Source organism: Periophthalmus magnuspinnatus, chromosome 1 (genome assembly GCF_009829125.3).
Source record: "Periophthalmus magnuspinnatus isolate fPerMag1 chromosome 1, fPerMag1.2.pri, whole genome shotgun sequence".
In the NCBI taxonomy this organism is placed as follows: Eukaryota; Metazoa; Chordata; class Actinopteri; order Gobiiformes; family Gobiidae; genus Periophthalmus; species Periophthalmus magnuspinnatus.
The window spans coordinates 560,985-585,123 of NC_047126.1; the positions used below are offsets into that span (position 1 = coordinate 560,985).

General features: G+C 45.8%; 2 protein-coding genes across 2 annotated transcripts; one reads left to right on the top strand and one right to left on the bottom strand.

Annotated features, from left to right (window-relative positions):
- Nucleotides 1-83: 83 nt before the first annotated feature.
- tbce (tubulin folding cofactor E) lies at nt 84-15,562 on the bottom strand. The gene is made up of 16 exons (XM_055222447.1): nt 15,072-15,562; nt 14,307-14,391; nt 11,995-12,132; nt 8,821-8,914; nt 7,396-7,493; nt 6,420-6,522; nt 6,213-6,289; nt 5,904-5,999; nt 5,743-5,807; nt 5,050-5,114; nt 4,609-4,761; nt 4,278-4,416; nt 3,476-3,544; nt 3,237-3,296; nt 2,787-2,878; nt 84-2,585 (listed from the first exon to the last, which is right to left on the bottom strand). Exons 1-16 carry the CDS (start codon nt 15,181-15,183, stop codon nt 2,490-2,492), a joined length of 1,542 nt encoding a protein of 513 aa, XP_055078422.1. The 5' UTR covers nt 15,184-15,562; the 3' UTR covers nt 84-2,489.
- LOC117384042 (interleukin-20 receptor subunit alpha-like) lies at nt 15,148-23,835 on the top strand. Its single transcript, XM_033981346.2, has 4 exons — nt 15,148-15,237; nt 16,087-16,320; nt 22,352-22,612; nt 22,735-23,835. The coding sequence occupies exons 2-4, from the start codon at nt 16,234-16,236 to the stop codon at nt 23,227-23,229; spliced, it is 843 nt and encodes a 280-aa protein (XP_033837237.1). The 5' UTR covers nt 15,148-15,237; nt 16,087-16,233; the 3' UTR covers nt 23,230-23,835.
- Nucleotides 23,836-24,139: the final 304 nt, after the last annotated feature.

Below are 24,139 nucleotides of genomic sequence, written 5' to 3' on the forward strand. Positions count from 1 at the left end.
CAGTCGTGTGATTCACCCTAGGCCCCTCCCCTTTTCTATGATGAGTCGTGTGATTCATGATAAGCAGTGTCCTCTGTCCCTGGTTGTGTTGCACAGACGGTTTGTGCGTTTGGCTTCATCATGTGGTGCTGCTGAGGTGAACATCAGCTCGTCTCTGTGAACGTTGAGACTGAACCTTCTCTGGAGACACTGACATCTCGTAAGTTTGATTCTCACTCATCATTTTATGGCAGGTCAGCAGAAGAGCGAAGGATCTTGCCCTGTCTGTTGGTGATTGCTCATTGTGTCCTGAAGGGGGAGTGCAATGAGGAAAAAACTAAGAATTGTTCAAACAATAAAAAGGCTCCATGAGAATGTCCAGCATCACACCGCTCAGGAAGGACACGGGTGCTTTGGTCTGAAATGTGCAGATCAACACAAGAACAAAACCAAAAGACCTGGTGAAGAAGCTGCTGAAGCTGTAAGAGTGTGTCATTATCCACAGTGAAACGAGGACTGAGGACATGGACTGAAAGGACACTCTGCAGGAAGAAGACATGACTCCAAAAGAAACAGAAAAAACACAGAGGACAGTTTGTAAATGCACAGGGACAAAGAGCTTCATGTTTGGAGACATGTCCTGTGTCTGAACAAAGTAAAACTGAACTGAAAATTGAAGCTTGCAAGTCTGAGAAACACCATCCCAACTGTGAAACACGGGGGTGTCTGCATCGTGTCGTGGGGATGTTTTGCTGCAGGAGGGACTGGTGCACTTCACAAAACAGATGCATCAGGAGGAAAGAACATTATGTGGAAAAACTGAAGCAACATCTCAACACATCAGCAGGAAGTTAAAGCTCGGAACAAATGGACAATGACCTGAAGCATACGGCCAAACTGGTGACAAAGAGGCTTAAGGATAACAAAGAGGCTTAAGGATAACAAAGTCAATGTTCTGGAGTGGCGTCACAAAGCCCTCATCTCAGTCCTATCAAGTTTATGAGGCAAACTGAACAGGAACGTGCGAGCGAGACGTCCACAAACTCGGGCCAGTTACACCAGTTCTGTCTGGAGGAATGGGCAGAAATTCCAAAACATTTTACCCAAGTCATACAGTTTAAAGCCAATAGTACCAAATACTCTGTCTTTTTCCATACTCTGAGTAATCCAAAAGCACGTCCTTGGTAGGATGTGCCTCTCCGTGACTCCTGAGATGAATTTAATCGTTTAGAGTAATTTGCTTCCCCCTGAGGTCAAGAGGCATTTCTCCCGTTGACTGGAGATGTTTTTAATGTTCCACAAGACGCTCAGGGCCTGTGGCTGTACTACATCCAACTGTTTTAACACAGAAGGGGCTGCTGATCCGTACAACACACAACCATAATCAAAAACTGATTTTATTAAGGCCTGATAGTCTTTTTAGGGCTGTACCACGAGCCCCCCACTCTCTCCCAGCCACTCATAACTTTAATCACCTTTTTACATTTTCTTTCTATCTCGTCTATGTGTGCCATGTCAAATATGAGCTCAGAGATCTAAAGAGTCTGCTCTCTCAACTTCCACTGGAAATACAAACCCCCAATAAAATGCCAAATCCCTCTCCCCTCTGGGAAGTGAAACTGCAGCCGTCCTGTGTCTGATCCTGTTCTGTGAACCCGGGTCCTCCCTTCCCTCGCCCGGCTGGACGACCCAATACCTGACCCCTACTGTGAATAAGCCTCCGTCTGGCTCTTAGTCGAGCGGCTCTGGCTCTTAGTCGAGCGGCTCTGGCTCTTAGTCGAGCGGCTCTGGCTCTTAGTTGAGCCGATCTCTCCTTCACTGTGCTTCTCCTCGAGGTTTCTCTTTTTCCCAGAGTTTTGTTTTTTTTGTTTTTTCTTGCAGAGGGGGGTCTAAGGACAGGGGGCGCTCTGGGACACTTCTCCACTTGCTTGTTTTCTGTTGATTAATTTGTTTTTCTGCTGCTGTGATTTTGGGCTTTACAAAGGTGAGAGAAGTGTCTTACCCAAAGAAACAGTTTGCAGGTTCAGTGTAGGGCACTAGAGCTGAAAAAAAAAACTAATTCAGTATTTCAAGAAAACCAGTTTTAATCTGAATTTACACGAGCAGCAGTGAGATCACTGTAAACGGGGACTCGACGGGGACTCGACGGGGACTCGACGGGGACTCGACGGGGACTCGACGGGGACTCGACGGGGACTCGACGGGGACTCGACGGGGACTCGACGGGGACTCGACGGGGACTCGACGGGGACTCGACGGGGACTCGACGGGGACTCGACTGGTTTGAAAGGTTGGCACAGATGTAAGAGTGTTTTCTGTAATAGTGACAGTCTTTCTTGTGGATTGGACCAGGACCCAGACCAGCACCCAGACCAGCACCCAGACCAGGACCCAGACCAGGACCCAGACCAGCACCCAGACCAGGACCCAGACCAGGACCCAGACCAGGACCCAGACCAGGACCCAGACCAGGACCCAGACCAGGACCCAGACCAGGACCCAGACCAGGATCAGGACCACCGGACCTGGACTGTGTCTCCGGCTTCGATTGAGTAAAACTGAAGACTCTTGAGGTCATTATCCAACTGGAACTCTGTCCCCACCATCTGAAACAAACAAGACCAGGACTGAAGCGGGACTGATCCAGGTCTAAACCAGGTCCAAACCAGGTCTAAACCAGGTCTAAACCAGGTCCAAACCAGGTCCAAACCATGTCCAAACCAGGTCCAAACCAGGACTAAACCAGGTCTAAACCAGGTCTAAACCAGGACTAAACCAGGACTAACCAAAACTAGCCAGGTGTGTACCTTGGGGGAGGTGTAGGACAGGTGGAGCTCTGTGGCTGGGACCTTGAGGAGTCTGTGGAGGAGACCTTTGACCTTCTGCACCTCCATCGACGCTAAAGACCAACAACAAGAAACAGGGACATAATTATCATGACAATTATGTGTCTCTGGGTTAAACCTGCATTTGATCCTTCAGTGGCTCTGGGTGATCAGCAGCAGCAGTGGTAGAAGTAGTAGTAGTAGAAGTAGTAGAAGTAGTAGTAGCAGTACCCAGACCCAGAGAGAAGAGGAGCACCCAATACTCTTCTTTGGAAAATTACTGAAATAGACCAGGACTCGACCAGGACTCGACCAGGACTCGACTTCATAGATGGCTCTCTGGACCAGACTCCCGACTGAAAGGCTCGGGAGTTGAACCTAGGACCCTCTTGCTGTGAGGTGAGACGGGTTTAAAGTGTCAGAAGTTTGTACCTGGGAGTTTCTTCTCCAAACGTTTCCTCTCAGAGTCGTCCGGAAACTCAAACGAAATCTCTGCAAAAAGAGGAATGAGTTAAAAACTATTATCTGTGAATGAACCAGGACTAAACCGGGACTAAACCGGGACTAAACCGGGACTAAACCGGGACTAAACCGGGACTAAACCGGGACTAAACCGGGACTAAACCGGGACTAAACCAGGACTAAACCAGGACAAAGAGAGAGGTACTGACTGAGGAGCTGGTTCTTCAGAGCAAAGGGCTGAGGTTTCTTCATTTCTCCCTCCTCCGGGGCTCCGTACTCTGGACACACAGGAGTCACATGTGAGCAGCTCTACACCCGAAGCCACAGCCGCCCTGGGACAAATGGGCGGGGAAGTGGCACTTTTACAGTGTCTCAGACCACCACACACACTCACACAGACACACACAGGCGCACACACCAAACTAGTTAAATTTAAAGACATTTAAAATCAGGTAAAGCGCCTTTAACCTAAACCCCGACCTTAACGAGGGATGCACCAAAACTGACCCTGAAAAATGAGCTGGAGCAGATATTAGTTTGGTGATATCAGTTTAGTCAATATCCTGTTTGTATCTTTAACTGGATGTAATATAAGACTTTTTACAGGCTGATTTTGTCTCAGAAAGTCTCATAATGTTTGAACCTTTCTTCACACAAAGCTGTTCTGTCTGAAGTGAAGGATAAATAACAGTTACATAACACTATTGTATCTCTGTGTAATAAGTGAACTGTGTAAAGGAACTAAGAGTCATTTTCAGTCTCTACACACTGGTATCGGTTAAGATCGGGTATCGACAGACACTTAAAGTCAACTTTAACCTAAAGCCTAACAATAACCCAGATGGGAACTTTAAACCCACCACCCACCACATCAAAACTGGGTCTAAACAGGACTAAACCAGGACTAAACCAGGACTAAACCAGGATTAAACCAGAACTGTAATGGGACCAAACCAAGTCTCCATGAGGACCCTCAGTTCCACTCAAACCCAGTCTGGCCTTTAGACTCACTCTGGATCAGGTCTTGGTATCGGGGGTGGTCAGTGATGAAGTCAGGACTGAGCTGGACCCTCCCTCCGGCCTTTAGCCACGCCTCCCCGAACATTTTAATGTAGTCAAGCTCCGCCCCCCTGCGTTCCTCTTGCTTTATCTGCAAAAAACAAACCACACCGGAGTCTGCTTCATTACAGCAGCTTTGGGCTTCTCTTTTGGAAAGTCACATCTGAAACCTCTTCACGTTTTATAACATGGTAGAAAGTTTAAAAAGAAAAAAAAAGGCGTATAGAATGCTGTGATGCCATCTGAAAGCCGGTAATTGTGGAGGTTGCGGGTTGGACTGTACCTCGCAACTGTTGACCACGAGCAATCGTCCCAGTTTGGCGATGAGGAGCTGGGACGTGGTTCTGTGGTTTCCGTCTGGGGCCTTCAGATGATTCCTCTTACACGAGAACTGAACCAAAGACCGGAGTTTGGACAGCTCGTTCACCACACGCCACTGGGGAAGACACATGGACACATTTTCTATAGGATTAAGATCAGGGCTTTGTGATGGACACTCCACTTTGCTATCCTTAAGCCTCTTTGTTGTCCTTAAGCCTCTTTGTCACCACTTTGGCAGTATGCGTCGGGTCATTGTCCATTCGAAAGACCCATTCACGCTCAAGCTTTAACTTCCTGGCTGATAATTAATATATTATAAATCCCACGTGCCCTCTGCTGTATATATACATAAATACACACCCAAATATATCACCGTAATGTTGGTAAACGAGGCCCAGCTCACCTCCGAGATGTTGTTGTGGTCCAGGTTCAGATTCTTCAAAACGGGAAACATTTTTGTCTCTTCTCCTGAAAAAAAAAAAAAAAAAAAAAAGTGGACACAGGACAGAAGTCTAATCACAACTGAATTTACAATGCATCTATGACCCTGCCCTCCCTGTGTGTCAGATGCCCTCCCTGTGTCTCCATAGAGTCTTATTCTGTGTAAAAAATGCTAACCCTGTAGTTTAAACCTCTGTTCTTAAATGCGTGGGATTCTTGGATTCGTTTAAAGGCCCATATTGCTCTACAGAGTTGTGTTTTGTTTCATTCACACATGTTTAACGCACAAACCCTGCAGATTTAGACTTGAGTTCTTCACCCTATTCCTCCTTGTGATGTCATCAAGTGGTAACAAAAATATCCAAACATAAAAGCAACAACTTAAGGTTATTTTAGAGCATTAAAAAGTAAAGCAGTTAGTTTTAATGTTAACAGCTATTTGTAACTTTGATTTATGACTAAATGACATCATCAGGTGAAACGGAGCATTTTGACTGTTGGGGATACAGACAACATGTGTGAATGAAGCAAAACTCAACTCCATGTGTGTTTTTGATGAGGTAACCACATTCTAACCTGGCTCTCAGATGTGAATGCTCCTGGATGGGTTTAAAATGCTGACTGTGATTGGCTCTGGTCTGGGGGCGGATGTTACCTGGTCCTGCGTCGCTGAATTGGATTGAGGACAGTTGGGTCTTGGACAGGTTCAGCTGCTCCAGTCTGGAACAAAACGATACCATTCACTCTTCTTATTTAAAGCTCCAATACGATTACTGAGGCTGTTTAAAAGAGACAGACAGAGTGGACGTGTGGTACCTCGGCAGAGACGACAGGGACAAAATGGAGAGCTGGTCCAGAGGATTTTGAGACAGACTCAGGGACTTCAGTGTCTGGAACAGGTCTGAACCAGGACTGTAGAGAACAAAAGAATAAACCAGGACCCGCACTGCTCATACCAAATCAAGACTAAACTGAGACTAAACCAGGTCTAAACCAGATCCAAAACAAGGCTAAACCAAGACAAAACCAGCACTAAACCAGGAACTAGAGCAGGTTTAAACAATACCAAACCAGGACTAAACCAGGACTAAACCAGGACTAAATTAGGTCTAAATGAGTACTAACTTGGAAAGCGTGGAGATGCAGTTCCCCTCCAGACCCAGGTCCTCCAGCTGTGGCCACATGGGGGCGCACTGTAGCACCTACAACGTACCATGTTTCACACTCCATTAACAAACATATCGAGCGATCTGTGTTTTTAGTCTTGTGTCCACTCTCTACAGCTGTTCCCTGGTCCTGAGTCACTCCAGAGAGGAAATGTGTCAGACTGACCTGTGTCCAGGAGAGGGCGCACTCGCTCAGATTCAGCACTGTGAGGTGGAGGAAGGCCTTGGAGAGTCGAGGAGGGTCAGAGGGCATCTGCAGACGGTTAAGCCTGTAACGCACAAACATTTGGATTAGAAAATGCTGATTGGTTTTAGTGGTACGGACTCGACACAGAGGGAACGGTGTCGCTGTTTTCCTCTTAATATCCAATGGGACGAGTGTCTCCTTCAACATGATTACAGACACAAAAGTGAAATAAAAACCCCAGGATCATGTAGAGGGTTAATACGAACATTTAAGACCAGAATGAGTCTGAAGCAGCAGAGACAGAGAGAGAGGACAAAGTAAGTGAAGCCAGAAGTGCGGAGCAACTAGTGTCCATTTACGGTATATATTCAGTCTATGATGTGGACGGGCACAGTCCTGAAAGCTGAAAAATGTTAAACTTTTGTCGATGTCACTGACACAACAGCCAATCAGAGGGGGCTCAGAGCGCTGAGCTGATGTCAGCGCAGATGAAGGATAATATTCTCTGATTTTCCCCACACTTTATTTCACAGAAACAAACATGAAGGCATATCAAAGAAAGGCGCTGCTTTTCTGACCCAGAGTCGACTTTTTACTTTACAAGGAGCAGAGTTTATATTAATCAGTCCACAAACCTTGTAGGTCTACATATCTGCAGCTTTGCACCAGATCATTTTCTTAAATTTCACACACATCTATAGAAACCTACCCATCTGCCCTGGACCAGAACCTGACGCTGCCACTGGCAAAGTTTAAATCTGTGGACAAATTGTCAAAAACATGTGTCCAGTGAACAGATTTATATTTCGTCTATTGCCAGTGCAGAGAAAGGCAAAAAATCATTTTAGTCCAGATTTAGACAAATTGTTATTTATTTTAGTCTAGTTTTAGTATTAGTTTAGTATTCATTGGTGAACTAAATCCATAATAGTTTTTGTCAAACTGAAACTCTAACCTGAGCTCCAGTCCCTGCAGTGCCTCCAGCTGCACAGTGATGGCTGCGACGTCATCCCATCGACCAATCAGAGAGCGGCTCAGGTTCAACCACTGCACATGTGACACAGTCAAGGACCAATGACACGAGAGGAGAGGAGGAGCAGAGGAGAGGGGCAGAGGAGCAGAGGAACAGAGGAGAGGGGCAGAGGAACAGAAGAGCAGAGGAGAGGGGCAGAGGAGCAGAGGAACAGAGGAGAGGGGCAGAGGAGCAGAGGAGAGGGGCAGAGGAGCAGAGGAACAGAGGAGAGGGGCAGAGGAGAGGAGCAGAGGAGAGGGGCAGAGGAGCAGAGGAACAGAGGAGAGGGGCAGAGGAGCAGAGGAGAGGAGCAGAGGAGCAGAGGCAGAGGAGAGGAGCAGATGGAGCAGAAGAGCAGAGGAGAGGGGCAGAGGAGCAGAGGAGAGGGGCAGAGGAGCGGAGGAACAGAGGAGAGGGGAAGAGGAGCAGAGGAGAGGGGCAGAGGAGAGGGACAGAGGAGCAGAGGAGAGGGGCAGAGGAGCAGAGGAACAGAGGAGCAGAGGAGCAGAGGAGAGGGGCAGAGGAGCAGAGGAACAGAGGAGAGGGGCAGAGGAGCAGAGGAGAGGGGCAGATGGAGCAGAGGAACAGAGGAGAGGGGAAGAGGAGCAGAGGAGAGGGGCAGAGGAGAGGGACAGAGGAGCAGAGGAGAGGGGCAGAGGAGCAGAGGAACAGAGGAGAGGGGAAGAGGAGCAGAGGAGAGGGGCAGAGGAGAGGGACAGAGGAGCAGAGGAGAGGGGCAGAGGAGCAGAGGAACAGAGGAGCAGAGGAGCAGAGGAGAGGGGCAGAGGAGCAGAGGAACAGAGGAGAGGGGCAGAGGAACAGAGGAGAGGGGCAGAGGAGCAGAGGAGAGGGGCAGATGGAGCAGAGGAGCAGAGGAGAGGAGCAGATGGAGCAGAGGAGCAGAGGAGCAGAGGAGAGGGACAGAGGAGAGGGGCAGATGGAGCAGAGGAGAGGAGCAGATAAAGCAGAGGAGCAGAGGAGAGGGGTAGAGGAGCAGAGGAGAGGGACAGAGGAGCAGAGGAGATGGACAGAGGAGCAGAGGAGAGGGACAGAGGAGCAGAGGAGAGGGACAGAGGAGCAGAGGAGAGGGGCAGAGGAGCAGAGGAGAGGAGCAGAGGAGCAGAGGAGAGGAGCAGATAGGGATAGAGGGGCAGAGGAGAGGGATAGAGGGGCAGAGGAGAGGGGTAGAGGAGCAGAGGAGAGGGGTAGAGGAGCAGAGGAGATGGACAGAGGAGCAGAGGAGAGGGGCAGAGGAGCAGAGGAGAGGGGCAGAGGAGATGTACAGATGGACAGAGGGACAGAGGAGCAGAGGAGAGGGACAGAGGAGCAGAGGATGCAGAGGAGGAGCAGAGGACGCAGTAGTAGGATATTGGGCGTCGTTTTCCGGATGGCGCCGTCTTCTCCGGGGCCGTTCACGTCTTTCTGATCCAGGGTCATGGTGCGTCGGTTCTCAAGGCTGAAACTGAAACACAATCCAACTGTGTTAAAGCTGCATTACGCAACTTTTGTCTTATATGGCTATGTTTCAAATGACATGACAATATTCTACAGACCAATCATATTTAACACAGGCAGGCAGCTAAAAGTAATCTTGTTAAAATGCACATTTGTGTTGTGTAATACAGTGACTTCATGGGTGTAGTCAGTTCTACATGTATGTCTATGGCAAAATGTTCAGCAGTTACCATGGTGACACAATTCACACATTAGAAAACACTGACAAACTGTTTTCAGTTTGTCAGAAAACTCAAGAAAAACTACAGAATGGGGTTAAAGAGCACATTTTCATTTTCCTGTGGTCAGTCCGAGCTCACAGCGAGTTTCACGTCTATAATCTGATATAAAATAATTTGACTTGTGTAAAATGTTCAACACGTCACACGTTGTTCTCCTGGGGGACTTCAACGCCCATGTGGGTAACGACAGTGACACTTGGAGGGGCGTGATTGGGAGGAACGGCCTCCCCGATCTGAACCCGAGCGGTGTTTTGTTATTGGACTTCTGTGCTAGTCACAGCTTGTCCATAACAAACACCATGTTCGAGCACAAGGGTGTCCATCGGTGCACATGGCACCAGGACACTCTAGGTCGGAGGTCGATGATCGACTTTGTTGTCGTGTCATCTGACCTCCGACCGCGTGTCTTGGACACTCGGGTGAAGAGAGGGGCTGAGCTGTCAACTGATCACCACCTGGTGGTGAGTTGGATCCGCTGGCGGAGGAGGAAGCCGGACAGACCTGGCAGACCCAAGCGTATTGTGAGGGTCTGCTGGGAACGTCTGGCGGAGCCCTCTGTCAGGGGGGTCTTCAACTCCCGCCTCCGGGAGAGCTTCTCCCTGATCCCGGGGGAGGTTGGAGACATGGACTCCGAGTGGGCCATGTTCTCCACCTCTATTGTCGATGCGGCTGCTCGTAGCTGTGGTCGTAAGGTCTGTGGTGCTTGTCGCGGCGGCAATCCCCGAACCCGGTGGTGGACACCGGAAGTAAGGGATGCCGTCAAGCTGAAGAAGGAGTCCTATCGAGCCTTGTTGGCTCGTGGGACTCCTGAGGCAGCTGATGAGTACCGGCGGGCCAAGCGTGCCGCGGCTCGGGCAGTCACAGAGGCAAAAACTCGGGGTTGGGAGGAGTTCGGGGAGGCCATGGAGGAGGACTATCGGACGGCCTCAAAGAGATTCTGGCAAACCGTCCGACGCCTCAGGAGGGGAAAGCAGTGCTTCACCAACACTGTTTACAGTGCGGGTGGAGAGCTGCTGACTGGGGATGTTGTCGGGCGGTGGAAGGAATACTTTGAGGATCTCCTCAATCCCACTGTCACGTCTTCCGAGGAGGAAGCAGAAACTGGGGACCCAGAGGTGGACTCGTCCATCACCCTGGCTGAAGTCACTGAGGTGGTTGGCAAGCTCCTCGGTGGCAAGGCTCCGGGGGTGGATGAGATCCGTCCTGAGTACCTCAAGTCTCTGGATGTTGTGGGACTGTCTTGGCTGACACGTCTCTGCAACATCGCGTGGCGGTCGGGGACAGTACCTGTGGAATGGCAGACTGGGGTGGTGGTCCCTCTGTATAAAAAGGGGGACCGGAGGGTGTGTTCCAATTACAGGGGAATCACACTCCTCAGCCTTCCCGGTAAGGTCTATTCCAGGGTGCTGGAGAGGAGAATCCGACCGATAGTCGAACCTCGGATTCAGGAAGAGCAGTGTGGTTTTCGTCCTGGTCGTGGAACACTGGACCAGCTCTATACTCTCCATCGGGTCCTCGAGGGCTCATGGGAGTTTGCCCAACCAGTCCACATGTGTTTTGTGGATCTGGAGAAGGCATTCGACCGTGTCCCTCGTGGTGTCCTTTGGGGGGTGCTCTGGGAGTATGGGGTCCGGGGCTCTTTGCTAAGGGCTGTCCGGTCCCTGTATGACCGGAGCAGGAGCTGTGTTCGCATTGCCGGCAGTAAGTCAGACCTGTTCCCAGTGCATGTTGGACTCCGCCAGGGCTGCCCTTTGTCACCGGTTCTGTTCATTATATTTATGGACAGAATTTCTAGGCGCAGTCAGGGGCCGGAGGGGGCCTGGTTTGGGAACCACAGGATTTCATCTCTGCTGTTTGCGGATGATGTTGTCCTGATGGCTTCTTCGAGCCAGGACCTGCAGCAGGCACTGGGGCGGTTTGCAGCCGAGTGTGAAGCGGCTGGGATGAGAATCAGCTCCTCCAAATCCGAGGCCATGGTTCTCGACCGGAAAAAGGTGGTTTGCTCCCTCCGGGTGGGTGGTGAGTCTCTGCCCCAAGTGGAGGAGTTCAAGTATCTCGGGGTCTTGTTCACGAGTGAGGGAAGGATGGAGCGTGAGATTGACAGGCGGATCGGTGCAGCGTCTGCAGTGATGCGGTCGCTGTATCGGTCCGTTGTGGTAAAGAAGGAGCTGAGCCGGAAGGCGAAGCTCTCGATTTACCGGTCAATCTACGTTCCTACCCTCACCTATGGTCATGAGCTTTGGGTAATGACCGAAAGGACAAGATCGCGGATACAAGCGGCTGAAATGGGCTTCCTCCGCAGAGTGGCCGGGCGCACCCTTAGGGATAGGGTGAGGAGCTCGGTCACACGGGAGGAGCTCGGAGTAGAGCCGCTGCTCCTACACGTTGAGAGGAACCAGCTGAGGTGGCTCGGGCATCTGCTCAGGATGCCTCCTGGACGCCTCCCTAGGGAGGTGTTCTGGGCATGTCCCACCGGGAGGAGGCCCCGGGGAAGACCCAGGACACGCTGGAGGGACTATGTCTCTCGGCTGGCCTGGGAACGCCTTGGGGTCCCACCGGAGGAGCTGGAGGACGTGTCCGGGGTGAGGGAAGTCTGGGAGTCCCTGCTTAGACTGATGCCCCCGCGACCCGGCCCCGGATAAGCGGAAGAAAATGGATGGATGGATGGACGTCACACTGCACTGATTCTCTGGAGGCTTTAAAACAGCTTTGAGTCCGGAGAGAACACATTGTGATCGGCCCTGTGCAAATGAAAACAACCCCAATGACCATGACAGCGCTGCTTAGGTGAGTGGGCGGGGCTTACCTGTCATCAAGTATAAAGTGGACGTCTTTATTCAGGTTCTGCTCTTGGTCCTTTTCGTACAGTTCGTGTACGACTGACAGGAAGTCCACACCAAAGGACACTTTAGAAGGACGAACGAAGGAGCCAGAGCCGGGACAACTGAGGGAGGGAGGATGAATGAGACAGGACTGAACCAGGACTGAACCAGGACTGAACCAGGACTGAACCAGGACTAAAACAGGACTAAAACAGGCCTAAAACGGGCCTAAAACGGGCCTAAAACGGGGCTAAAATGGGACTAAAACGGGACTAAAACAGGGCTAAAACAGGCCTAAACGGGCCTAAAACGGGCCTAAACGGGACTAAACGGGACTAAAACAGGGCTAAAATAGGACTACAACAGGGCTAAAACGGGACTAAAACAGGACTAAAACAGGGCTAAAACGGGACTAAAACAGGACTAAAACAGGACTAAAACAGGGCTAAAATAGGGCTACAACAGGCCTAAAACGGGCCTAAAACGGGCCTAAAACGGGCCTAAAACGGGGCTAAAACGGGGCTAAAACGGGGCTAAAACGGGACTAAAACAGGGCTAAAACGGGACTAAAACGGGACTAAAACGGGACTAAAACAGGGCTAAAATAGGACTACAACAGGCCTAAAACAGGGCTAAAACGGGACTAAAACGGGACTAAAACGGGACTAAAACGGGACTAAAACGGGACTAAAACGGGACTAAAACGGGACTAAAACAGGGCTAAAACGGGACTAAAACAGGACTAAAACAGGACTAAAACAGGACTAAAACAGGACTAAAACAGGACTAAAATAGGACTACAACAGGCCTAAAACAGGCCTAAAACAGGCCTAAAACGGGCCTAAAACGGGCCTAAAACGGGGCTAAAACGGGGCTAAAACGGGACTAAAACGGGACTAAAACGGGACTAAAACAGCCCTAAAAGGGCCTAAAACGGGCCTAAACGGGACTAAAACAGGGCTAAAACGGGACTAAAACGGGACTAAAACAGGCCTAAAACGGGCCTAAACGGGACTAAAACAGGGCTAAAACAGGGCTAAAACGGGACTAAAACGGGACTAAAACAGGACTAAAACAGGACTAAAACAGGACTAAAACAGGGCTAAAACAGGGCTAAAATAGGACTACAACAGGCCTAAAACAGGGCTAAAACGGGACTAAAACGGGACTAAAACGGGACTAAAACGGGACTAAAGCAGGACTAAAACGGGACTAAAACGGGACTAAAACAGGGCTAAAACAGGGCTAAAACGGGACTGAACCGGGACTGAACCAGGACTAAAGCAGGACAAAAGCAGGACTGAAACATAGAGAAACCAGGTCTAAACTTGGACTAAAACAGGTCTAATACAAGTCCAAACTGCTCTCGGTGTAAGTTTTAGTAGTGGTAGTATCAGTAGTAGTTGTGATAGTATCTAGAGTAGCATTACTAGTAGTATTAGTTGTAATAGTACTAGCATCAGTAGTAGCATCAGTAGTAGCATTAGTTGTAGTAGTACTAGCATCAGTAGTAGCATTAGTAGTAGCAGTAGTTGTAGTAGTACTAGCATCAGTAGTAGCATTAGTAGTAGCAGTAGTTGTAGTAGTACTAGCATCAGTAGTAGCATTAGTAGTAGCAGTAGTTGTAGTAGTACTAGCATTAGTAGTAGCAGTAGTTGTAGTAGTACTAGCATCAGTAGTAGCATTAGTAGTAGCAGTAGTTGTAGTAGTACTAGCATCAGTAGTAGCATTAGTAGTAGCAGTAGTTGTAGTAGTACTAGCATCAGTAGTAGCATTAGTAGTAGCAGTAGTTGTAGTAGTACTAGCATCAGTAGTAGCATTAGTAGTAGCAGTAGTTGTAGTAGTACTAGCATCAGTAGTAGCATTAGTAGTAGCAGTAGTTGTAGTAGTACTAGCATCAGTAGTAGCATTAGTAGTAGCAGTAGTTGTAGTAGTACTAGCATCAGTAGTAGTATAGGGGCGACAGTGGCTCAGTGTTCTAACCACTGAGCCACTGTCCGAAGGTCGGAGGATCAAGTCCTGCAGGTTCTGTCGATGTGACACTTCACCCACACTGCCTAGTATGAAAGTGGTGTGTGTGAATGATCGGTGGTGGTGGTGGTTGGAGGGGCTGATGGTGCAGATTGGCAGCCTTACTTCTGACAGTCTGCCCAGAGCAGCTGTGGCTGCAATAGTAGCTTGGCATCACCAGGTGTGGAACTGAATGAATAATGACTATAGTGTAGAGCTTTGAGAGGCTTTGACAAGACTGTAAAGAGCATTATAAGAGTAAGCTATTATTATTTGTACTCGTAACCTGCAGGTGAAGTACTGCACTCCCTCATGGACTCCGTCATGTTTTCCTCTCTCTGGATTGTCCCACTCCACTCCGAGCCACACTCCTAAAAAAAACAGACACATCAACTGATTTTCTCTCATTACAAAGTGAAATTAAAGCCACAGTATGTACAATTTTTAGCCAGGAAATAGACTAAAATAAAAGGCTGTTTTTTTAAAAACTGTGTTTATTGCACTGAAAAACACCTCGTCCTTACTGTGAGTGGACTTGCTGGAAATCAGACAAAACTTTCCTGTTTTAGGTCAATTAGGATTAACAAAATTATTTGTATTTGCTAAATGCCTCAATAATGAGGATTTTTAAGACGATTTTTCATGACTTTCTCAGAAGTTTACATACATTTCATTAGTATTTGGTTCCATTGCCTTTAAACTGTTTGACTTGGGTCAAAGGTTCTGGACATCCTCCCACAAGCCAGGAATCTGTTTATATAAACCATCACAGTAAAATGAGCTCGGAGCTGTGCTCATGTGTTCACATGTGCTCATGTGTTCACATGTGCTCATGTGTTCACATGTGCTCATGTGTTCACATGTGCTCATGTGTTCACATGTGCTCATGTGTTCACATGTGCTCATGTGTTCACATGTGCTCATGTGTTCACATGTGCTCATGTGTGCTCATGTGCTCATGTGTGCTCATGTGCTCATGTGTGCTCATGTGCTCATGTGTGCTCATGTGTTCATGTGCAGGGCGGGGTGTTGGGCGGGTCCCCGGTCTTGCCTTTGGTCGGCGGCACCGGCCCCACGTACCGCACCGTGGCCCGGTCTCCTCCGCAGGACACCCGCCTGCCCACGGCGTCCTCCGGCAGCAGGGGCTCCGGGTCCACGGCCATGAGGAGTTGAGGGAGAAACGCGACTGGCGGTTACAGAGACTCCAGGACAGACCAGTAAACAGCGGAGCTAACGCCGGCTAAAGCTAACACCAGCTAAAGCTAACACCAGCTAAAGCTAACACCAGCTAAAGCTAACACCAGCTAAAGCTAACACCAGCTAAAGCTAACATGAAACAGTAAAACTCAGGGGAAACGCCGTAGAGAAACAGACACTCGTAAACAGTTACTTAATTATAAACTATCAGAGCGATAACTTTAGATGATATTTAAAGTCAAATAAAGAGTTTAAAAGTGTTTAAAACGGCCGGCTTCTGTCAAGTAGGAACCATAACAAGACCTCGCCGCCGGAAGTGACGCCACCGGTGTTACGCCATTAAACTGTCCCCTGTCAAAATGTGCCTTCCTCCTTTGCGAACCTTTTCTACATTTTCTTTGCGTAATATGAGTAAAAGGAGAAGGTAAATCACTTCTCCAAAGTCTTGACTAATTTAGTTTCACGTTGTTTTTTCTTTATTCGATGTAAAAATGAAAGGCAATATACTATCTTCGAGTCATTGTAAATTAAAAAAAATATCTCCCATCTCGATTTTAAAACGGTGATTATAACAAAAAACAAAACGTGTCCTGGACGTTATAAACTCATTTTAGAGCTAACGCGGGAACTACGGCGCTGTGACGCCACTGCTGAAGCAATAATTCTTTCAAAAACCTTTCTATAATAATACAAAAAAAGAAATATATATATATATATATATATAATATCTATAAATAAATAATAATTCTTTCAAAACGCTTTCCACACAAGCAAGTTTTGTAATAATAACTCTCAATACTGAGATAAGAGATGACTTTTTTAACTTAAAATGACTGGAAAATAGCAGCCCGTCTTTTACTACTTTACAGGTTTTTACGACACAAAAGAGGGCGAGGTTAACGGGAACACAGACGGAAGTTTCAGCTGCAAAGGGGAGCCAGGATCGGGAAGTGTCGCAGACTCTGGAAAATGCATCATTATTGAGTAAAAAAAACAGTTTTTAGCCGTCGGAGAACATGATCCTGCTCCTGCTCCTCTCCCGGCTCCTCGCCTCGGTGTCCGCGGGCCCGAAGCCACTTCCCCCGGTGAACGTGGAGGTGGAGGTAGGTCCCGATTCCCGAGCACCGCTGTTCCGCTGTTCGTCTGTCCCCATTTGTCCCCATTTGTCCCCTTTCGTCCCCTTTCGTCTCCTTTCGTCTGCTCAGAGAAGACCCCACCGGAGCATTTGGTCTATAACAGAAGTCATTTAAGTGAAGAACATGCAAGATAAGGGTTTGTTTTTTGTCCAAACTGCAGACAAATGACGCACAAGGAAAGACATTTGTCTGACAGTTATAATCTTCATTTAAAGTGCCTATAATATATTGTTTAAACAGTGTTTTGTTTTTTTTATATAAAAAATTAATGTGGAAGAAAAGTTGAGATGAATGTTGAAAATTACTGGAATTTTGGTTTTATAATCTAAGATAATGTGCTACTTTTTATACCTTATAAAAGCTGCAATTCGCATATTATTTGTTTATATGTCATTACCTCTGCAATGTTTTGTAATGACGTTAACGTTTAACGAAAACAGAAAAAAACAAACAAAAAACACAGAAAGTAGAGTCCCATATTGATGACGTCACACTGGGAGAATTCTATCCAAAAGTAATGACACATGAGGCTCTTTGCCTTCTCTGAGGCTTCAGGTCTATCTCTTAACCTTAACAAGAACTGCTCCCAATTCATTCCTGCCTGGAAAGCACTATAGACTCCATTAATGTTAAATCTGAGGTCAAATATTTGGGCTTAACAATTTCTAAAGATCCTATAAAAATGGAGGAAGTTAACATAGAAAAGTGTTGGTGATATGAAGAGGGCTTTTGATCAGTGGATCTCACACTTTTTGGAAGTGTTCTTGTATCCAAAGCTGAAGGTGTGTCAAAGTTAATATACCCTTGTCATTCTCTTTTTATCTCAAATAACAACATTAAAAAGGCCAATTCAGTGATTTTTCATTTTATATGGAGAAGTAAAACACACTATTTAAAGAGATCCCAATTAGTTAAAGAATATAAAAATGGTGGGGTAAAAGCTTTGGATTTTGAGGCCTTGATTGGATCATTCAGAGTCAAAGGCTTTTTTTGCTTCACCCAATTCCATGTGGTTTCACATTCCAAAGGCCATTTTCGATAAATTTGATGGTCTAGATTTCTTATTGAGATGCAACTTTGAAATAACCAAGATTCCATTTGCTCTGTCAAATTATCACAGTCAAATTTTGTGCTTTTGGAAAATGATATTCACACATAATTTCACTCCACATGGGTCGGTCCTATGGAACAATAGGTCAATATTAGTCAACAAGAAATCAATATTCAAACCTGAATGGGTTAAAAATGGAATTCTGTTTGTAACTGATTTAATGGACTGTAATGGGATGTTACTGGACTACACGTGTTTTATTGACCGATTCCATTTCGCTTGTACAAACAGAGATTATCTCCAAATTTGTAAAGCTATTCCAACAGCATTAATACACCTGATCCAAAATACCATCATTCATTCCAGTGTTAAATCATCTCTACCAAGCTTAAAAATCAACCATCTCAAATTGTTAGAGAAAGCATGTAACAACAAATTTATTACAAATGCATTCGAGTCCATACTTTTCCATGATTATGATAAAAACAATCTGCCAGAAGAGGCATTGTCATATTGCATTAAATTGCCAATTCCACCTAAAGTAAAAGAAACACAATTCAAAATTTGTCATACAATTTACCCAGTGCCAAATTTTCTTAATAAGCAGCTCAAGTTTGAGAAGTCAGGCTGTTGTACCTTTTGTGATTTTCCTGAAGAAACCATAGAGCATCTTTTTCACCTGTCCCTTGTCCAAGACATTCTGGCGTGACATCAGAGAGTGGCTATCCCTTAAAATCCCAAACTTCCCAAATTTAAATGTTAATCATAGTTTATATGGTGTGAATGTGAATAGAAATGTAATGGACACTGAATGTTGTTTTCCTATTGGCTGAATACCATATTGTAAATGGAGAGACTCTGCCCCCTGCTTTCAACATTTTATGAATGAATTTAAACAATTTTACTCCTCCTTGAAATTGCTTAAATCTGTCTGTGCCAAAAAAAAATGTTTGCGTTCGATGTCTCAGGTCCTTTTGTTTTGGCTCTGTGGTCTAGATGTGGTGTGCTCCTTTTTGTGCCTTACAGAAACTGTGTTCACCATATTTGATTGCTTGTTGATTGTTTATATGTTATTACCTCAACGTGTTTTGTAATAATAACGTTTAATTAAAAAAAATACGAGGCTGGTCAAGATGGCGGCTTTTAAACGCTACTTCAAGTCTTCTCGCTACTGATAAACTGCTGGAACACTTTCTGTAGTCCCAATGTTTTCTCGGGACAGGAAAAGATTTTCTAAAGAGAATAAAAATGTAGCTACTTCCACGGCCACGGCTAAGGCTGCAGCCAGCGCGGAACACGACTACATCAAAATACCCGACGACAAAGACATGACGGGAGAAGAAGAACTCCCTTCCCTCTCTCAATCGAAGGAACCCCTTCTAAAGAACCAGCACTCAAAAAAGCTCTGTTTGCGATGCCTGGAGGAGAAGGGAAGAAAGAATGTGGCTGTGACCAAGATGTTATTGGAGTTCTGTCAAATCTGATTAACACCCATTTTGACGACTTAGAAAAACTGATCAGTGCGAACACAATGAAGATTGAGGGTCTTAAGAAATGAGTCGACTTCGCCTATGATCAGATTAAAGACGTTAAACAAAGAGTTGATGTGATCGAAAGTAGCACTGTCCTCCAGCTAAAGGGACGCTGGAATCTGAAACTTTACGGGACCAGAGACTGTGAACAAAGAAGATGTTAAAAAAGAAACCATTCGAATCTGCCACAGTGTTTTCCCTGAAGGTAAACAAAAGCTCCCGATGTGATTGACACTGTGCACCGCTTAGGGAAACTGAAGGAGAACGAGAGCCGACCAAGAGGGATCATCCTGCAATTCTCGTCCAGAACCTAGAGATGCTGTGTGGAAAGCCGCAAAAAATAATTCTTTCCTAAAAGAGCGCCATGTTTACTTCACGGAGGATCTTTGCCCAGCGGATCGTGAGAGAAGAGGCGGAGAAGAGGCAGAGAAGAGGCGGAGAAGAGGCGGAGAAGAGGCAGAGAAGAGGCGGAGAAGAGGCGGAGAAGAGGCGGAGAAGAGGCGGAGAAGAGGCGGAGAAGAGGCGGAGAAGAGGCGGAGAAGAGGCGGAGAAGAGGCGGAGAAGAGGCAGAGAAGAGCCTATGGCCAGTGGTCCAGACGGCCTGACGAGAGGGAAAGGTCACTTACAAAGATCACTTACTACATTGGTCCTGGCATCAAGGGCAAAGAATCGGCCTCCCAGGAACCTGACTTTGTGAGGGTCTGATCTTTTGTTTTCAAACTGTTTACAACTTGAAGAAGACTGACCACTTGTTCCAATATTTTATTTTATTTTTATTTTTTTTGTGGGATATTATGGGATTGAGCTTATTCCAAATTTCACTGGCAGCTAAAAGGTCGTCGTGCACATCTTTTATCTTGGCATCTTTCATTACTTGCAATCTGAGGTAGCGTTAATTCTCTTCATTTTTTTTCCACTCTATTTGTTAATAATGGCATTGACTGAAGTAACAGCGCGCACTTCTGTACTCAGGTTCTTGCTCTTGTTTTTATGTCTTTATCTTTAGGTTCCTTGAAGGTCAGGGGGTTAAAAATGCCATAAAACATAAAGCATTATTTCTGTTTGCTAAAATCTTAAATACAGACTTTTTCTTTTTCCATGAATCCCACTCTACATGTGACACTAACTTTTGGAGGACTCAGTGGGGTGATAATGTTTTTCCTTCACATGTAAGTCAACATTCGGCTGGTGCTCTCATGTAAAGCACAAATGTGACAATCAGGGACATTTTGTAGTCATGGTGTTGGACTATTATAATAAGACTTTCATTATTTTTAACATTTATGGTTACAACTTAAAACATAAAAATTCCAAACTCCTATACACCATAGAAAATGATTTAACTGACTTATTAAACCAGCGCCTAATGCAATAATAATTATAGGAGGAGATTTTAATATGGTACTGAATAATTGACTTTTGGAGAGAAAAATTCCAGACAGATTTACTGTTTACGTCGTTCACAAATCGACTACTGGCCGGTGTCTGATTGTCCAGATACAGAAGATGTTCACATTAATATTCTCCCTCCTCACTGATCATAAAACTGTCCACATCAAATCACCTCAAAGTAAATCCAAAATAAAACCTACTGGATGCTAAATAATTCTTTACTTAAACTGGAGACGGTACAACAAAACATTTCTGAAACTATCTCTTACTATTTTGATAAATCTAACTCTGAAAACTGTTATAATAAAAACTGGGAACTTTTCAAATATGAAATAACAAAATACCAAAGAAAACACAGTATAATAAGATGAGAGATGTCTCCTTTAAACGAATGCATAGAATTTACCCGACAAATCCGTTTATGCTCAGATAAATCAGTCAAATCAATCACAATAAACAACTGACCCCAACTGCACTTTTTGTAAAGAACATCCTGAAACATTATGTCATCTTTTTTGGGAATGCACTATTACAAAGACTGCTTAAAATTTATAAAAGATCATATTGACTCTAAATTTTTACTAAGATTTGAACATTTCATTTTTGATGAACATGATAAAAACTTAGACTCAAATAAAAAAGTAGCAATTAATTTAATTATTATATTTGGCAAATTTTATATTCATAAATGTAAATTTTCTTACACATCCTTGTTTTTTCCTGTTTTAATTAATCAAATAGAATCTTACATATCCATTTCCAAAAGCTTAAACAAAAAAGCTCTTAACACTTGAAAGCTGCACGTCTTTAAACATTTTGTAAAATGTCACAGTGGATCTAAGTTTCTTTTCTTTTTGTATTCCCCCTGGCGTTCTGTGTTCTCATATTGTGTTCTGTACTCTATTCTGTCAACTGTTCATTTAAATTTATATTAATAAAAAAAAAAAAAAGCTTCAGGAGATGAATTGAAATAAAAGAAAGTAATGACATATAAACATAAAATGGGGATTGCAGCTTTTGTAAGACATAAAAAGGAGCACACATTTTATAAAAACTAAAGTCCTGTAATTTTCCACATGCATTTCAATTTTTCTTAACACATTCTTCACCAAATTAAGTCAAAGTTTGAGAATCATCAAAGCCTGTCATATGGACTTAACAAAATAAAGACGTCTGTTTGTATGAGTCTAATCAAAACTATTGTGTCATTTGGCAGCGTTCGGCCCGTGTTTATTATGTCACAGAATTATCTCCACGTTTGTCATTTCTGCGGCTCATGTCCAACCAGGAAGGAATATTATAAACTTCAACACAATATCTAAAAAGAGAAAAAAAGTCTTTAGTAAAGTCTTAAATATAATAATATCCATGCTTTAGAGAAATGAGTAGTTTTCCCCTTTAGGCCACATGTGTCAAACTCAAGGCCCTCGGGCCAAATGTGGCCCTCCACATCATTTTCTGTGGCCCTCGACAGGTTAAATTAAAAGGTGTAATGGTCTTAACATGTCATTTTATCAAGAGATACACAGTTAGACATATTTTTACATCTGTGCAAATGAATATGCAACATTTGAAACTTGAATAAGTAATAAATACAGAAACGGTTCATTAAAAGTTAAAGATAGTTCCATTTATTTTCCATCGGGCCCTTTGAGGACAGACATTTTGCTGATGTGGCCCTCGGTGAACATGTGATTGACGCCTCTGCTTCAGGCCCTTTAAAGAGGGTTATGTCACTGCTCTGGGGTGTTTAGATCACCGTGTTTCCCTTTGTGCAGTTTTGTGTCATGTTTTTGTGTATTTATGGAAAGTTGTCGTGTGGAGCTTGGGTGATGTCGGCTTGTGGGCGGAGCCTCGTACAGACTCACACAGCTACCTGTAAGGAGGGGTTGAATAGTGAGATCTCTAGATTACTCAAAGGCCCCTTCAGGCATGTTTTGGATGAACAATGTTGTAACATGGTAGAAAGCAAAAAAAGTCAATGTTCCAGAATGTCTCTTTAAACTCGTCGCTCTTGTTGCAGTCGGGGCTTTTGAGCTGGTCTCCTGGAGCAGACGACGCAGACGGAGTCACGTTCACGGTGCAGTTCAGGCGTTTCGGGGAGAAACGATGGCAGGACGTCCCCTCCTGTGTCCACATTGCAGCGCCCCCTTGTGACGTGAGTGCGCTGGTGCAAGAGGCGAAGCATGGATGTGTGCGGCTGCAGGTCAAAGGTCACAGACAAGGGGAGGAGTCTGAGGCTGTGGAGGCGTGTAGAAGAAGAAATGACACATGCACGCCACAGGTAGGACTGGACCAGGACTGGACCAGGACTGGACCAGGACTGGACCAGGACTGGACCAGGACTGGACCAGGACTGGACCAGGAAAATTAAAATTAAAAATGTCTCTGTCTCTGGTCTGACAGGTGACCCTCTCGGCCCTGCCCGGCTCGCTCACGGTGCACCTGACGCGGTCTCACGCTCTGTGGGACAAGCACGCTGACCACGCGAAGCACCGGGTCTGCGTGGGGCCGCCGGAGCGTCCTGAGCAGTCGTGCGCCGAGTCCCTCTCCTCCCTCACCCTGTCGGCGCTGGACGAGGGCCAGACCTACTGCACCACGGTCCAGTACACGCTCCACGGCAAACGAGAGGGACTGCCGCGCTGCCCCGTGTGTCAGGAACCGCCCCGGGCCGCGGCCGGGCACTTCTGGGTGATCCCGGCCGTGGTTCTGCCGGGTCTGGTTCTGGGATCCATTATGGCTTATTTCATCATCTTTCACAGAGACAAGGTCAAACGGTGGCTCAGACCTCCACCACGACCGCACTCCCTCAGTCTGCCTCTGGAGGACGCTCTGGTGTGCACCCCCACGGAGGAACACTGCTCTGTCATCACTGGATTCACAGAACTCCACCAGGATTAAACCAGGTCTAAAACGGGACTGAACCAGACCTAAACCAGGTCTAAGATCTACTGTGGGGGATATTTAGTGTGAATGTTTAACAGTGACTTTGTGGTCGCTGGGGGACAGATGAGGAAGTGTCTTGCCCAGTGACTGAAGTGGCTGTCGGGATTGAACCACTAAACTTATGTGTCTTGCATATTTCATCTGTTTTCATAAATATCCTGCTTGGATTTTGAAGCTGTGGTGCCTGATTTCCATAGAAAGAGGACGTCTGTGGTGAAACGTCGTGACTCATGACGTCGTTTTGCCTCACGACCTCTGACCCTGGAGGATCTTTAACCTTTACCATCTTGTACGGACGATTTCTCTGTGATATCGGACGATTCTCCAGATATCGGTGTTGGTCCGATATTGAAAATGTTGCCAATATTTGGCCCTGATATTTTTTCTGCACTGTTTCTGTCTCTCGCCGCGTCTCAGTTCGTCGGCTCCGTTTGACGGACACTTACGGCCCCCGTGCGACGGGGCCTGTCACATTTCAGCCGACGAATGCGGCGTTTCCATGGAGATCGGCGTTTGGCGTTGTGTTTTTGAGCAGCTCACGAGTAAAAATATCATTTCATATCCCAGAAAAATAAATGTTATTTTAATTTGTAAACTTCACTATAACGTAACATAAATTTGGTCTGTTCTATAAATTTAAAACAATATTAATAATTTATTAATTAATTATTATATTATTAATATATTTTCAGACACAAGACCAAGACAAAAATCTGATATAAGCATCAAATAAATTCATATTTGAAACTGATGCTACATCATTCTGTGAAACCTGTGGTCTCCCAATGGGAATAAAACATATTTTTAGTTTGCATCATGAGCCGAGTGGAGACGTTGCAAATATGATGTGAATAAATGTTGATTT

What these genes read in the sequence shown, in the direction of transcription:
- LOC117384042 (XM_033981346.2), top strand. Translation starts at nt 16,234, where the DNA reads ATGATCCTGCTCCTGCTCCTCTCCCGGCTCCTCGCCTCGGTGTCCGCG. An exon ending in CGGTGAACGTGGAGGTGGAG is followed by an intron (nt 16,321 to 22,351) that starts GTAGGTCCCGAT and finishes CTCTTGTTGCAG; the next exon opens with TCGGGGCTTTTGAGCTGGTC. An exon ending in ATGACACATGCACGCCACAG is followed by an intron (nt 22,613 to 22,734) that starts GTAGGACTGGAC and finishes CTGGTCTGACAG; the next exon opens with GTGACCCTCTCGGCCCTGCC.
- tbce (XM_055222447.1), bottom strand. Translation starts at nt 15,183, where the DNA reads ATGGCCGTGGACCCGGAGCCCCTGCTGCCGGAGGACGCCGTGGGCAGG. An exon ending in GCCGGTGCCGCCGACCAAAG is followed by an intron (nt 14,392 to 15,071) that starts GCAAGACCGGGG and finishes TGTTTTTTTTAG; the next exon opens with GAGTGTGGCTCGGAGTGGAG. An exon ending in GCGCCCTCTCCTGGACACAG is followed by an intron (nt 6,290 to 6,419) that starts GTCAGTCTGACA and finishes GGTACGTTGTAG; the next exon opens with GTGCTACAGTGCGCCCCCAT.